At 45.1% G+C, this 13,074-nt stretch overlaps 1 protein-coding gene across 2 annotated transcripts in view; it reads right to left on the reverse strand.

Annotated features, from left to right (window-relative positions):
* POLD2 (DNA polymerase delta 2, accessory subunit) overlaps positions 1-4,186 on the reverse strand; it is a 44,407-nt gene extending 40,221 nt beyond the window's left edge. The window contains exon 1 of one of the 2 annotated variants that reach the window (XM_073650876.1): positions 4,062-4,186. Coding sequence is in view for 1 of the 2 variants with exons in the window: in XM_073650877.1 (XP_073506978.1) it covers positions 4,062-4,131 (70 nt within the window). In the remaining variant the exon portion in view is untranslated. The remainder of the gene's footprint in view (positions 1-4,061) is intronic. The other variant, XM_073650877.1, reaches the window with a different exon arrangement.
* Positions 4,187-13,074: the final 8,888 nt, after the last annotated feature.

Genomic DNA, 13,074 nt, shown 5'->3' on the forward strand with positions numbered 1-13,074 from the left:
ACCACTGCTTTGGTGTACGGCAGGGTTCGGAAGAGAAAGGAGCGCTATGTTGGCTGGGATAGGCAGCAGACACCATGTCACATTTGAAGAGTCGCTGACATGCCAAAACAGCAGAAACCCCCACAAGTGACCCCATTTTGTAAACTACACCTCTCAAGGAATTCATCTAGGGAAGTAGTGAGTATTTTTTAATTTTTAAATTTATACCATTGGGCAGTGAAAAAATCATAATTATATTTTTACCACAAAAAAATGTTTTACCCTCAGATTTTACATTTTCACACAGGGCAATGGGTAAAAATGGTGCCGAAATGTGTCACACAATTTCTTCTAAAAGTGTCAATACCCCATATGTGGCTGTATCGTACCGCTTAGCCATACGGTGAGATCTGGGGGGGACGGAGCGCTATTTGACCATTGGAGAACAAATTATTGTAGAATAGGCATTTGGATTTGGGAGCACAAAATTTTCTGAATTTCTTTTGGGGGGCAAGGGTCATTTTGCTTTTCCAGAGCCTTTCTGCTACCAGTAACTTGGAAGTCCCTTATATTTTTAACAGATGACGGACCTGAGTGGGGACTAGCTTTTTTTGAGGACTGAGTTGAAGCTTTTATTGGGAACATTTTACGTAACATTTATCCGGCGCTCTAGGCTGAGCACTTACATCGGGGTTTCCATCTAAATTTCCAAGTGATGTAATTCAGATGAAACCCCTGCAGGATCCATTCACTGTAATGAGGCAGCAGAGTTACTCTGGACACCGTCTGGCCTCTGTGTAGCGGTGTCCTTTTTTTCAGAAGTGCACAAAACTGTGGCCAACCGCACTTTTATGCACGCCTAAAACAAATGACACCGTGGGATCCCAGGCTAGACGGCGTCCACAGTGGCCTATATCTGTCTCATTACAGGGAATCTTCCGTCATGGGTTCCGGCTGAATCATGTATTTCAGAGATTTACACGGAAACTCTGGTGTAAGTGCTCAGCGCAGAGCGCAGGATAAATGTGAGCAGAGCCTTACTGGGATCTTTGGGGACATAATAAACAAATCAGTAGCAGGTGAAGAATTGGTTTTATTTATTTTTTACGCCGTTCCTAGTGTGATATAACTGATTAGATTACTTTATTCTTCGGGTCGGTGTGATTACAGAGATACCAGATTGATATCGGGTTTTTATGACTGACAGCTGTCACACACTAAAAGACGCTTTTTTTGCAAAATCTAGTTTTTGCATCACCATATTTTGAGAGCTATAATTTTTCCATATTTCGGCCGACAGAGTCATGTGACGGCTTGTTTTTTGCGGGACGAGTTGACATTTTTATTGGTACCATTTTTGGGGACGTGACATTTTTTGATCGCTTTCTATTCCGTTTTTTGGGAGGTAAAATTAACAAAAACAAACAATTCAGGAATTGTTTTTTGAGTTTTTTTTTTATGCCGTTCTGCGTGTGGTAAAAGTGATCAGGCAGCGTTATTCTTCGGGTCAGTACGTTTACAGCGATACTACACTTACTGTATTTTTTTTATGTTTTGGCGCTTTTACACAATAAAACTATTTTATAGAAAAAAATATTTTTTTTGCATTGCTTTATTCTGAGCGCTATAACTTTTTTATTTTTCGGCTGATGGAGCTGTATGGCGGCTTTTTTTTTGCGTAACAAGATGACGTTTTCAGTGGTACCATTTTTATTTCTATTTTGTTTTTTGATCGCATTTTTTTCCACTTTTTGTTTGGCAATATGATGAAAAAGCATATTTTTTTGCTCCGTTTTTTATTTATTTTTATTACGGTGTGCACAGAAGGAGTTAATTAGTGTGACAGTTTTATAGCTCGGGTTGTTTCGGACGCGGCGATACCAAATATGTGTACTTTTTTTGGTTTTGTAAAAATATACGGATTTATTGGTTTAATATTTTATTTATTTATTTTTATTTATTTTGTGATTTTTTTATTAATAGTTTAAAAACTTTTTTTTTACTTTTTTTCACATTTTTTCTTAGTGCCTGTATGGGACATTAATTTTTATTTTGCTGATCTCATGTAATGTAATAGACATATATTACATTACATGAGATCTTCCCTGACTGTTTCAGTCAGAGTCTCCTGTCTGGCTACAGCTGCAGCTGAGCCAGACAGGACACCATATATGGCAGAGCTGGAGGCGGTCATGTGACCTCCAGCTGCCATAGCAACCCCAGGTCCTGGAAGGACTCGGAGGTCTTCGGAGAGGTAAGTTGACGACCCCCTCTCCTCCTGCTGTCTCCTATATGCCGCGATCACTATAGATCACAGCATATAGAAGACAGCTAAGGGTTAACATCACTGGGACCTGATCTAATCAGGTCCCGATGATGTTCCCTGTCAGAGCTAACGCTCTGCACCGGAATCGCAGCGCTTGCAGGACCCTGGGGGTCCTGAGCGCTGCGAGACCACCCACCGTTTTTAAACGTCGGCGCTGCACAGAGCCCGGCAAGCGCCGACGTTTATCTACAGTGGGCGGTCGGGAACCGGTTAATATCTTTATTAACGACATAGTCAACGGGATAAATAGTAAAATATCAATATTTGCAGATGACACAAAGTTATGTAAAACAATTAATACAAAAGAGGATAGTGAAGACCTAAAGAGGGATTTGGATAAGCTGGGTAGGTGGAGCATTAAATGGCAAATGAGGTTTAACGAGGAGAAATGTAAGGTCATACATATGGGAAGGAAAAATGGAAGTCACCAGTACTCACTGAATGGGAAATCATTGGGGAATTCAGAGATGGAGAAGGACTTGGGCATCTTGATTGATAGCAAACTAAATTGGAGTGCCCAAAGTCAGGCCGCTGCTGTAAGGGCAAACAGGGTAATGGGATGTATCAGAAGAGGTATAGCTGCAAAGGATGAGAACATTGTTCTTCCACTGTACAAAGCACTGGTCAGACCACACTTGGAATACTGTGCTCAGTTATGGGCCCCAATATATAGAAAGGATATAAATGAGCTTGAAAAGGTACAAAGGAGGGCAACAAAATTAATAAAGGGAATGGAGGGACTGCAATACCCAGAGAGGATGGCAAAACTAGGACTATTCAGCCTGGAAAAGAGAAGGTTGAGGGGGGACATAATAAATGTGTACAAATATGTTAGGGGACAGTATAGAGATCTTGCCCGGGATTTGTTCAAAAGGAGGGATATTACGGTAACAAGAGGGCACTCACTAAGACTGGAAGAGAAAAGGTTTCAGCACCAGCATAGGAAGGGGTTCTTTACGGTAAGAGCAGTGAGAATATGGAATTCACTGAGTGAGGAGACGGTAATGTCGGATTCACTAAACCAGTTCAAGCGGGGACTGGATGCTTTTCTAGATACCAGGCAGATTTCAGCATATACTTAAAAATAGAATAAAATAGAAAGTTGATACAGGGATTTATTCTGACTGCTGGTTTCAGAGTCGGGAGGGAATTTTTCCTCAGGTGAAGATTGGCTAAATCATTTGGGGTTTTTGCCCTCCTCTGGATCAACTTTAGCAATTACAGAACTAACAGGTCGAACTTGATGGACGCAAGTCTTTATTCGGCTTTACTAACTATATCATCGTAGCCATTACTATATCAAGCTGTTGCAAAACTACAACTCTCAGCATGTCCTGACAGCAGGACTGAGTCGTAGTTGAGCAACGACTTACAAAGAGAAAAGAAGTGGTACAGCAGAGCAGGATTCCTGCATGTGTAGCCTGTATATCTAGTCTCCAGCAGCACAATGCATACGCACCATGAGCCTATATTAACACACATTACAATAGTACTAGTATAGTGGTCACCAGTTCATGCTGGGAGTTGTAGTATCTTAACAGCTCCAGAGCCAAAAAGGATAAGTAATGGATAATACAATTGCCTGGGACGTGACACTACAAATCCCAGCATGCCGTGCTGTCTACTACAATGCAATGCACTTTGAGACTTCTGCCTCCACGAACCTTCCCACAATAAAGGACGTGGGCACTTATTACTGTGCGTGTTATTATGAGGGATCGGTATCACCCACATCTACAGCCCCACCAGTCCTCACCCTCCGGCAGCTCCCGCCACTGCAGCGCTTCTTTCAGCTGTCCCGCCGCGCGCTGCAGCCGTGACGTCATCACCAGGCGACGACGTTGTGGAGTCAGCCATGTTGGGAAGGTCGTAAATAAGCATTGAGCAGGGTTGCAGACGCTCTTTAGTGCCCCTTGTGGTAACAATTGTGTAGTGCCTCTGTTAAAAGCCTATAAGCCTCACTGTGGGTGTCAAACAACGTGTGCAGCCTAAACATTTTTGTGTCAGACGCCCAGCGATCATTGTCTCCTATCCTGTGGACATATGTTGCTTATGGAACAATCCAGTGCAAGTCAGGAGCGGGCTCAGGGGCTGAGGCTGCATAATTCCTGGCAGATGATGGCTGTGACACACAGCCGTCATCTGCTGCTAACAGCAGCGAGTAGATATGTTAACCTTTTAATCTCTGACAGCAGCATTTAAAGCACATAAAACTGGGGTTGTGGCATGACAGCCGGGGGTCTCCTGAAGCCCCTTGTGTTTGCAATCACAGTGCTCCGTTAAAACCCAGGCTTCAAAGGAGATTGTGATTTTTACAATATACTGCAATACAGTTGTATTGCAATCAGACAATCGCAGATTCAAATCCCCTAGGGGCCTAAAAATTGTTAAAAAAGGTTTAAAAATGTAAAAACATTAATACAAAATTCATAAGTATACCTTAAATAAGGAATACAGTGGCGCTAGTAGATGGTCTGATAGTCCTGCTGCAAATTGGGGCACTAGCCACAAAGTGCCCAAATAGAGAAATCAAATAGAAAAATCGAATGAGGTAATTTGCGCTGGACTAAGAGAGTAAAGGAAGGAGTGAGAAGTGGTAGAATTAAAAAATATTTTATTAAGATAAAATGACATACAATAAGGAATAAAATAGAGGATAATAAATAAGGTACGAGGAGGGGGCGTAGCGGATGGTCCTGATTCCAGGGATGGAGTCCTTCCTTTACTCTCTTAGTTCAGCGCAAATTACCTCATTCAATAATAAAAATTCAAATCACCACCTTTATCCCCCATTAAAAATAAAGATCTTAAAAAAAATAAACATATTCAGTGTCACCGTGTTTGTAAAAGTACAATCTATCAAAATATGAAATGAATGAAGACGATCGGTAAATTCTGTAGAGAGAAAAATCGAAACGCTAGAATTGGATTTATTTTGGTTGCTGCAACAGCGAAAACAAATGCAATTAGAGGCAATCAATTCATTATCAGTCACTCCCCTGTATCATCTACCCCTCACTACAGTGATCCAGAATTACTTACCTCTCCAGACAATCTCCTGTGGGTTCACTTCATTTTTTGGCACATGGGTTCATGCTAAATTATGCAACCGAAACGATGTAGTCATTATGCCGACTGAGTTATTAAGAGAGTGAAGGCTTCCTGCAGCTACGCTGCAATTCTCTATTATCCGCAGCAGAGCTACATGAACGTTCCCTGTCAGGCTCCTATGTGAGGTATACAACAATCTCAGCGTCTCCTATGTGATGTATATACAGCAGTCTCACCATCTCCTATGTGATATTTACAGCAGTTTTAGTATATCCTATGTGATGTATATAGTAGTCTCAGCATCTCTTTTGTGATGTATATACAGCAGTCTCAGCGTATCCTATGAGATGTATATAGTGGTCTCAGTATCTTCTATGTGATGTATATTCAGCAGTCCCAGTGTATCCTAAGCGATATATATACAGAGGTCTCAGTATCTCCTATGTGGTGTATATACAACAGTCTCAGTTTATCCTATGTCATGTATGCAGCAGTCTTAGTATATCCTAAGTGATGTATATACAGCAATCCCAACGTCTCATATGTCATGCATCAGCAGTCTCAGCATCTCCTATGTGATGTATATACAGCAGCCTCAGTATCTCCTATGTGATGTATATTCAGCAGTCTAAGTGTCTCCTATGTTATGTATATACACCAGCCTCAGTATCTCCTATGTGATGTATATATAGCAGTCTCAGTATCTCCTATGTGATGTATATATAGCAGTCTCAATATTTCCTATGTGATGTACAGTACAGACCAAAAGTTTGGACACACCTTCTCATTTAAAGATTTTTCTGTATTTTCATGACTTTGAAAATTGTACATTCACACTGAAGGCAACAAATCTATGAATTAACACATGTGGAATTATATACTTAACAAAAAAGTGTGAAACAACTGAAAATATGTCTTATATTCTAGGTTCTTCAAAGTAGCCACCTTTTGCTTTGATGACTGCTGTAACATCCCTGGCGGCGTGCTTGCATAGTGCACCACCTCCCACTATGCAAGACCGCAATCTTACCTGTCAGTCCATGCTGCACTCTTTGCTCCTGTACCTGCTCTGTCCATGTCTCTTGTCTGATTGCTTAGGCGCGGCTTTCTGCTTGTTTCTTATAGCTACTGTGTGCACAGTCCTAATGTGTCCCCAGCCTATTGTTGTGAGTCACTGGATACTTAAACCCCCTCCACCCAGTGGGAGGTGCCTGAGCAACACTTTCTTATAGTCTGTGTTCTGTGCAACTGTTAGTTGCCAGGTCCTGTCCTGTCCTGACTCTGTTTCCGCCACCCTGGGGGCCGAGTACCCTGGGTCACTACCTGTATCTCTGACTTCTAGTGTGTTTCCGCCACCCTGGGGGCTGAGTTCCCAGGCTCATTCCTGTATATTATTCCCGGTTCAGCTCCTGTCTGAACAGTGTTCTAGCCCGTTACTTGTTTGTCTCTATGTCCGAATCTTCCCTTTTCCTGCAGTGTCTGAACCTGCACCTAACTCCAACTCGTTGTCTCTGTACTTCTGTTTGTGAGCTTTGTGTCCACTCGCTACTTCATTGTAAAGTACCTTGTGTGTATCTGGTTCTGCTTGTCCCCTTTCCCTTCCTCCGTATCTACCTCCTGTGTTCTAACCATCTTCCTGTATTTTCCAGTCTGTTCCATGTGAACAGAGCCCTGTCCTGTCTGCCTTCACTTTCTGCTCCGTTCTGCTTGTTCACCGCTCCAGCGGTTCTGCTCTGCTCCGCTTGGTTACCGCACCTGCGGTTCTATTCTGCTCTGCTTGTTCACCGCTCCGGCGGTTCCGCTCGGCTCCGCTTATTTACCGTACCTGCGGTTTTGCTCCGCTCTGCTTGTTCACCGCGCCTGCGGTTTTGCTCCGCTCTGCTTGTTCACCGCGCTTGCGGTTTTGCTCCGCTCTGCTTGTTCTCCGCACCTGCGGTTTTGCTCTGCTTGTTCACCGCACTTGCGGTTTTGCTCCGCTCTGCTTGTTCTCCGCACCTGCGGTTTTGCTCTGTTCTGCCTGTCTACCGCGTCTGCGGGTTTTGCTCTGCTCAACTTGTCTACCGCGTCTGCGGGTTTTGCTCTGCTCAGCTTGTCTACCGCATCTGCGGGTTTTGCTCTGCTCAGCTTGACTACCGCATCTGCGGGTTTTGCTCTGCTCAGCTAGTCTACCGCATCTGCGGGTTTTGCTCTGCTCAGCTTGTCTACCGCATCTGCGGGTTTTTCTCTGCTCAGCTTGTCTACCGCATCTGCTGGTTTTGCTCTGCTCAGCTTGTCTACCGCATCTGCGGGTTTTGCTCTGCTCAGCTTGTCTACTGCATCTGCGGGTTTTGCTCTGCTCAGCTTGTCTACCGCATCTGCGGGTTTTGCTCTGACCAGCTTGTCTAACGCATCTGCGGGTTTTGCTCTGCTCTGCTCGTCTACCGCACCTGCGGCTCCGTTCCTGTGTCCCAGTCTGTACAGGTCCCTATCCTGCCTGCGTTTCTACCTGCCAGTACCCGCCTCTCTGCATGTCAGTCGTGCCTGCCTGTGCCCACCTGTCTGCACGCCAGCTGTGCCTGTCAATATCCACCTGTCTGCATACCAGCCATGTTTGCCAGTACCCACCTGTCTACATGCCAGTCTAAACTGCCTGTTCCTGCATTCCCCGGTATGGGTCAACAGCTGTGTCTGGGGTCTGACCTGGAGTAGCACCTGGTCCCTCTGCTCGGTTCCTCCTTGGTTCACGGAGTCGAGCGACCTTGGTCGGATCGGGTTGATACTTAGTTACGCCCCTCCAGGCACTCCTCGGTTCATGGTACAGTGGGATAACTAATCACGCTCACGCCAGTCAGTCCGGGCGCGAGCGTAACAACTGCTTTGCACACTCTTGGCATTCTCTTGATGAGCTTCAAGAGGTAGTCACTGGAAATGGTCTTTCAACAATCTTGAAGGAGTTCCCAGAGATGCTTAACACTTGTTGGCCCTTTTGCCTTCACTCTTCGGTCCAGCTCACCCCAAACCATCTCGATTGGGTTCAGGTCTGGTGACTGTGGAGGCCAGGTCATCTGGTGTAGCACCCCATCACTCTCCTTCTTGGTCAAATAGCCCTTACACAGCCTGGAGGTGTGTTTGGGGTCATTGTCCTGTTGAAAAATAAATGATGGTCCAACTAAACGCAAACCGGATGGAATAGCATGCCGCTGCAAGATGCTGTGGTAGCCATGCTGGTTCAGTATGCCTTCAATTTTGAATAAATCCCCAACAGTGTCACCAGCAAAGCACCCCCACACCATCACACTTCCTCCTCCATGCTTCACAGTAGGAACCAGGCATGTAGAGTCCATCCGTTCACCTTTTCTGCGTCGCACAAAGACACAGTGGTTGGAACCAAAGATCTCAAATTTGTACTCATCAGACCAAAGCACAGATTTCCACTGGTCTAATGTCCATTCCTTGTATTCTTTAGCCCAAACAGTCTCTTCTGCTTGTTGCCTGTCCTTAGCAGTGGTTTCCTAGCAGCTATTTTACCATGAAGGCCTGCTGCACAAAGTCTCCTCTTAACAGTTGTTGTAGAGATGTGTCTGCTGCTAGAACTCTGTGTGGCATTGACCTGGTCTCTAATCTGAGCTGCTGTTAACCTGCGATTTCTGAGGCCGGTGACTCGGATAAACTTATCCTCAGAAGCAGAGATGACTCTTGGTCTTCCTTTCCTGGGGTGGTCCTCATGTGAGACAGTTTCTTTGTAGCGCTTGATGGTTTTTGCAACTGCACTTGGGGACACATTCAAAGTTTGCCCAATTTTTCAGACTGACTGACCTTCATTTCTTAAAGTAATGATGGCCACTTGTTTTTCTTTACTTAGCTGCTTTTTTCTTGCCATAATACAAATTCTAACAGTCTATTCAGTAGGACTATCAGCTGTGTATCCACCTGACTTCTGCACAATACAACTGATGGTCCCAACCCCATTTATAAGGCAAGAAATCCCACTTATTAAACCTGACAGGGCACACCTGTGAAGTGAAAACCATTTCCGGTGACTACCTCTTGAAGCTCATCAAGAGAATGGCAAGAGTGTGCAAAGCAGTCATCAAAGCAAAAGAAGAACCTAGAATATAAGACATATTTTCAGTTGTTTCACACTTTTTTGTTAAGTATATAATTCCACATGTGTTAATTCATAGTTTTGATGCCTTCAGTGTGAATGTACAATTTTCAAAGTCATGAAAATACAGAAAAATCTTTAAATGAGAAGGTGTGTCCAAACTTTTGGTCTGTACTGTATATTCAGCAGTCTAAGTGTCTCCTATGTGATGTATACACAGCAGTCTCAGTATCTCCTATGTATTATATACAACATTCTCAGTGATTTATGTGTGATGTATACAATACAGTCTCGGTGTCTCTATGTGATGTATACTGCAGAACTCCCACTGCTTGAGTTCTATAAACTATGCATGAGCAATGATGAATTTTCCAATTTTCCACTTTCAGGAGACTTGCAATGAAATATGTACACTGCTGCAAGCCAATCTTTTCAAATTTTACCATTGCAAAGAGTCGACTGTGCTTCAGACTGATCAACACCAGCTTGGAAAAGCAGCTGTGAGTAGCAACATCATCATTACCACCTAATATCACACATTACCTACTTAGCCATTTTTCCTGCCCAATAAAAATATAAATTAATTAGTCACTGTACTCTACCCCCATTTTATTACCAGTCTCTCCTCTGTTTTTTTCACCACCCCATCACTGCGCTCCTCCCACTCCCCCAATTCATTACACTTTCATGTCCTCTCTCCCAACCCACACACCAATTCATTGTAATATCATGGCCTCTCTATCACCCCCAGTTCATTATAATGTCATGTCTTCTCCTCCACCCCCAGTTCATTATAATGTCAGGTTTTTCTGGGCCCCGGGCGAAAGAGTCTCAGTGGGCCCTTTAATACATACCACGATTCATGATGCACAGATACCGCAGAGAAATATATATATATATATATATATATATATATATAGTACAATGCAAAGATTTCACTTCTTACATTAAATGAGTGATATCTATTGTAAATTCCACAATAGCTCAGAAACCAGCGAATCGCTCCACACAGTATACTGGCCCCCATAAAATGCTCCATACAGGATACTGGCCCCCATAAAATGCTCCATACAGAATACTGGCCCCCATATAAAGCCCCATACGGAATACTGGCCCCCATATAAGGCCCCATACGGAATACTGGCCCCCATATAAGGCCCCATACGGAATACTGGCCCCCATATAAGGCTCCATACGGAATACTTGGCCCCCATATAAGGCCCCATACGAAATACTGGTCCCCATATAAGGCCCCATACGGAATACTGGCCCCCATATAAGGCCCCACACGGAATACTGGCCCCCATATAAGGCCCCATACGGAATACTGGCCCCCATATAAGGCCCCATACGGAATACTGGCCCCCATATAAGGCCCCATACAGAATACTGGCCTCCATATAAGGCTCCATACGGAATATTGGCCCCCATATAAGGCTCCATACAGAATACTGGCCCCCATATAACGCTCCATACAGGATACTGGTCCCCTTATAAAGCTCCATACAGGATACTGGCCCCCATATAACGCTCCATACAGGATACTGGTCCCCTTATAAAGCTCCATACAGGATACTGGCCCCCATATAACGCTCCATACAGGATCTTGGTCCCCTTATAACGCTCCATACAGGATACTGGCCCCCATATAATGCTGAATGCAAGCTGTTACCCCCCACATAATGCCCCATACAGGCTGTCCCCCCCTTATAATGCTCCATGCAGGCTGTTACCCCCCACATAATGCCCCATACAGTCTGTCCCCCCCCTTATAATGCTCCATGCAGGCTGTTCCCCCCACATAATGCACTGTGCAGGCTGTTCCCCACCTTATAATGCCCCATGCAGGCTGTCACCCCTCCTCTTTATAATGCCCCATGCAGGATGTACCCCCCCTCTTTATAAGGCCCCATGCAGGATGTCACCCCCCCTCTTTATAATTCCCCATGTAGGATGTCACCCCCTCTCTTTATAATGCCCCATGCAGGATGTCACCCCTCCTCTCTTTATAATGCCCCATGCAGGATGTCACCCCCTCTCTTTATAATGCCCCATGCAGGATGTCACACCCCTCTCTCTTTATAATGCCCCATGCAGGATGTACCCCCCCTCTTTATGAGGCCCCATGCAGGCTGTCACCCCCTCTCTCTATAATGCCCCATGCAGGATGTCACCCCCTCTCTCTATAATGCCCCATGCAGGATGTCACCCCCCCTCTCTTTATAATGCCCCATGCAAGATGTTACCCCCCCATATTATGCCCCATGCAGGATGTCACCCCCCCCCATATTATGCCCCATGCCTCCATACATTAAAAAAAAAAAAATCAAATACTCACCTCCTTCCTCCTCACCTGCTGCCCGCTGCTCGGGTCCGGACTCCAGCGTTGCCGGCGTCGTCCCGCTCTGCGCTCCCTGTGACGGCTCAGGGGAGCGCGCGGTGGAAAGACGTCACCGCGCCCTCTGACCTGAGACGTCACAGGGAGCGCAGAGCAGGAAGACAGCGGATCTGCGGAGGCACGGGGAAAGGTAAGTATCCGGCTGCCGGGGCCCTGAGCAAGCGGCGGAGAAGGGCGGGCGCTGACACCGCTCTCCTCCGCCCATAGCCCGGCGGGGTGCGCGACCGCCAGTGGGCCCCCCTGCCTGTTCAGGGCCCCGGCACTTGCCTGGGTGCTGACGCCGGCCCTGCCTCTCTCCCACTCCCCATCCACATTTCATAATAATGTCATGTCTTTTCTCCCACCCCTCCCCCAATTCATTATACTTTCATGTCCTTTTCACACCCTCCGTTCATTATAATGTCATATCCTCTCTCCCACAACCAATTCATTATATTTTTATGTCCTCTCCCTTATCCCCAATTCTATATACTTTCATGCTCTCTCTCCCACCCTCCACCCCCATTCATTATGTCATGTCCTCTGTGACCCCCAGCCAAAATTCATTATACTGTACTTTCATATCCTCTGCCCAACCTTCCGTTCATTATGTCATGTTCTATCCCCACCCCCAATTCATTATATTTGTCATATTTGATCATGTCCTCTCCCCTTCCCCAAATCATTATACTTTCATGCCCTGAGCCCACTATCCCACCCTCCATCCCCATTCATTATGTTATGTCCTCTGCCACCCCCCAGCATCAATTATAATGACATGTCCTCTCTACCAACCCACACCCCAAATTGATTATAATGTCATGTCCTTTCTTTCTCCCCCAGTTCATTATAATTTCATGTCCTCCCCCCACCCCCATCATCAATTAATTATATTTTCATGTCCTCTACCCCACCCAATCCTCTGTTCATTATACTTTAATGCCCTCAATTAATTATAATGGCATGTACTCTCCCCAACTCCCCATTTATTATGTAATTTCCTCTCCTCCATCTTCCAGCCCCCATTCATTATAATGCCATGTCCCCCCCCCCCACTTTGCCTCCAATTCATTTAATTTAAAGAAAAAAAAATCACTTACCTTTCCTGAAGAATGAGCCGCCGCAGCTTTGTTTCCTTCTCCCTGTGGCCGTTATGTGCTAAATGAACGAGCTAGCTCGATAATGTGGTGGCTGAATCATAGAGAAACCGCCTGTCATTCTCTATTACTAATAAAGTAAAGGGCTTTAATTCATCAA

Source organism: Phyllobates terribilis, unplaced genomic scaffold (genome assembly GCF_046119375.1).
Source record: "Phyllobates terribilis strain yellow unplaced genomic scaffold, ASM4611937v1 Scaffold_11__3_contigs__length_659146591, whole genome shotgun sequence".
NCBI classification, from domain to species: Eukaryota; Metazoa; Chordata; class Amphibia; order Anura; family Dendrobatidae; genus Phyllobates; species Phyllobates terribilis.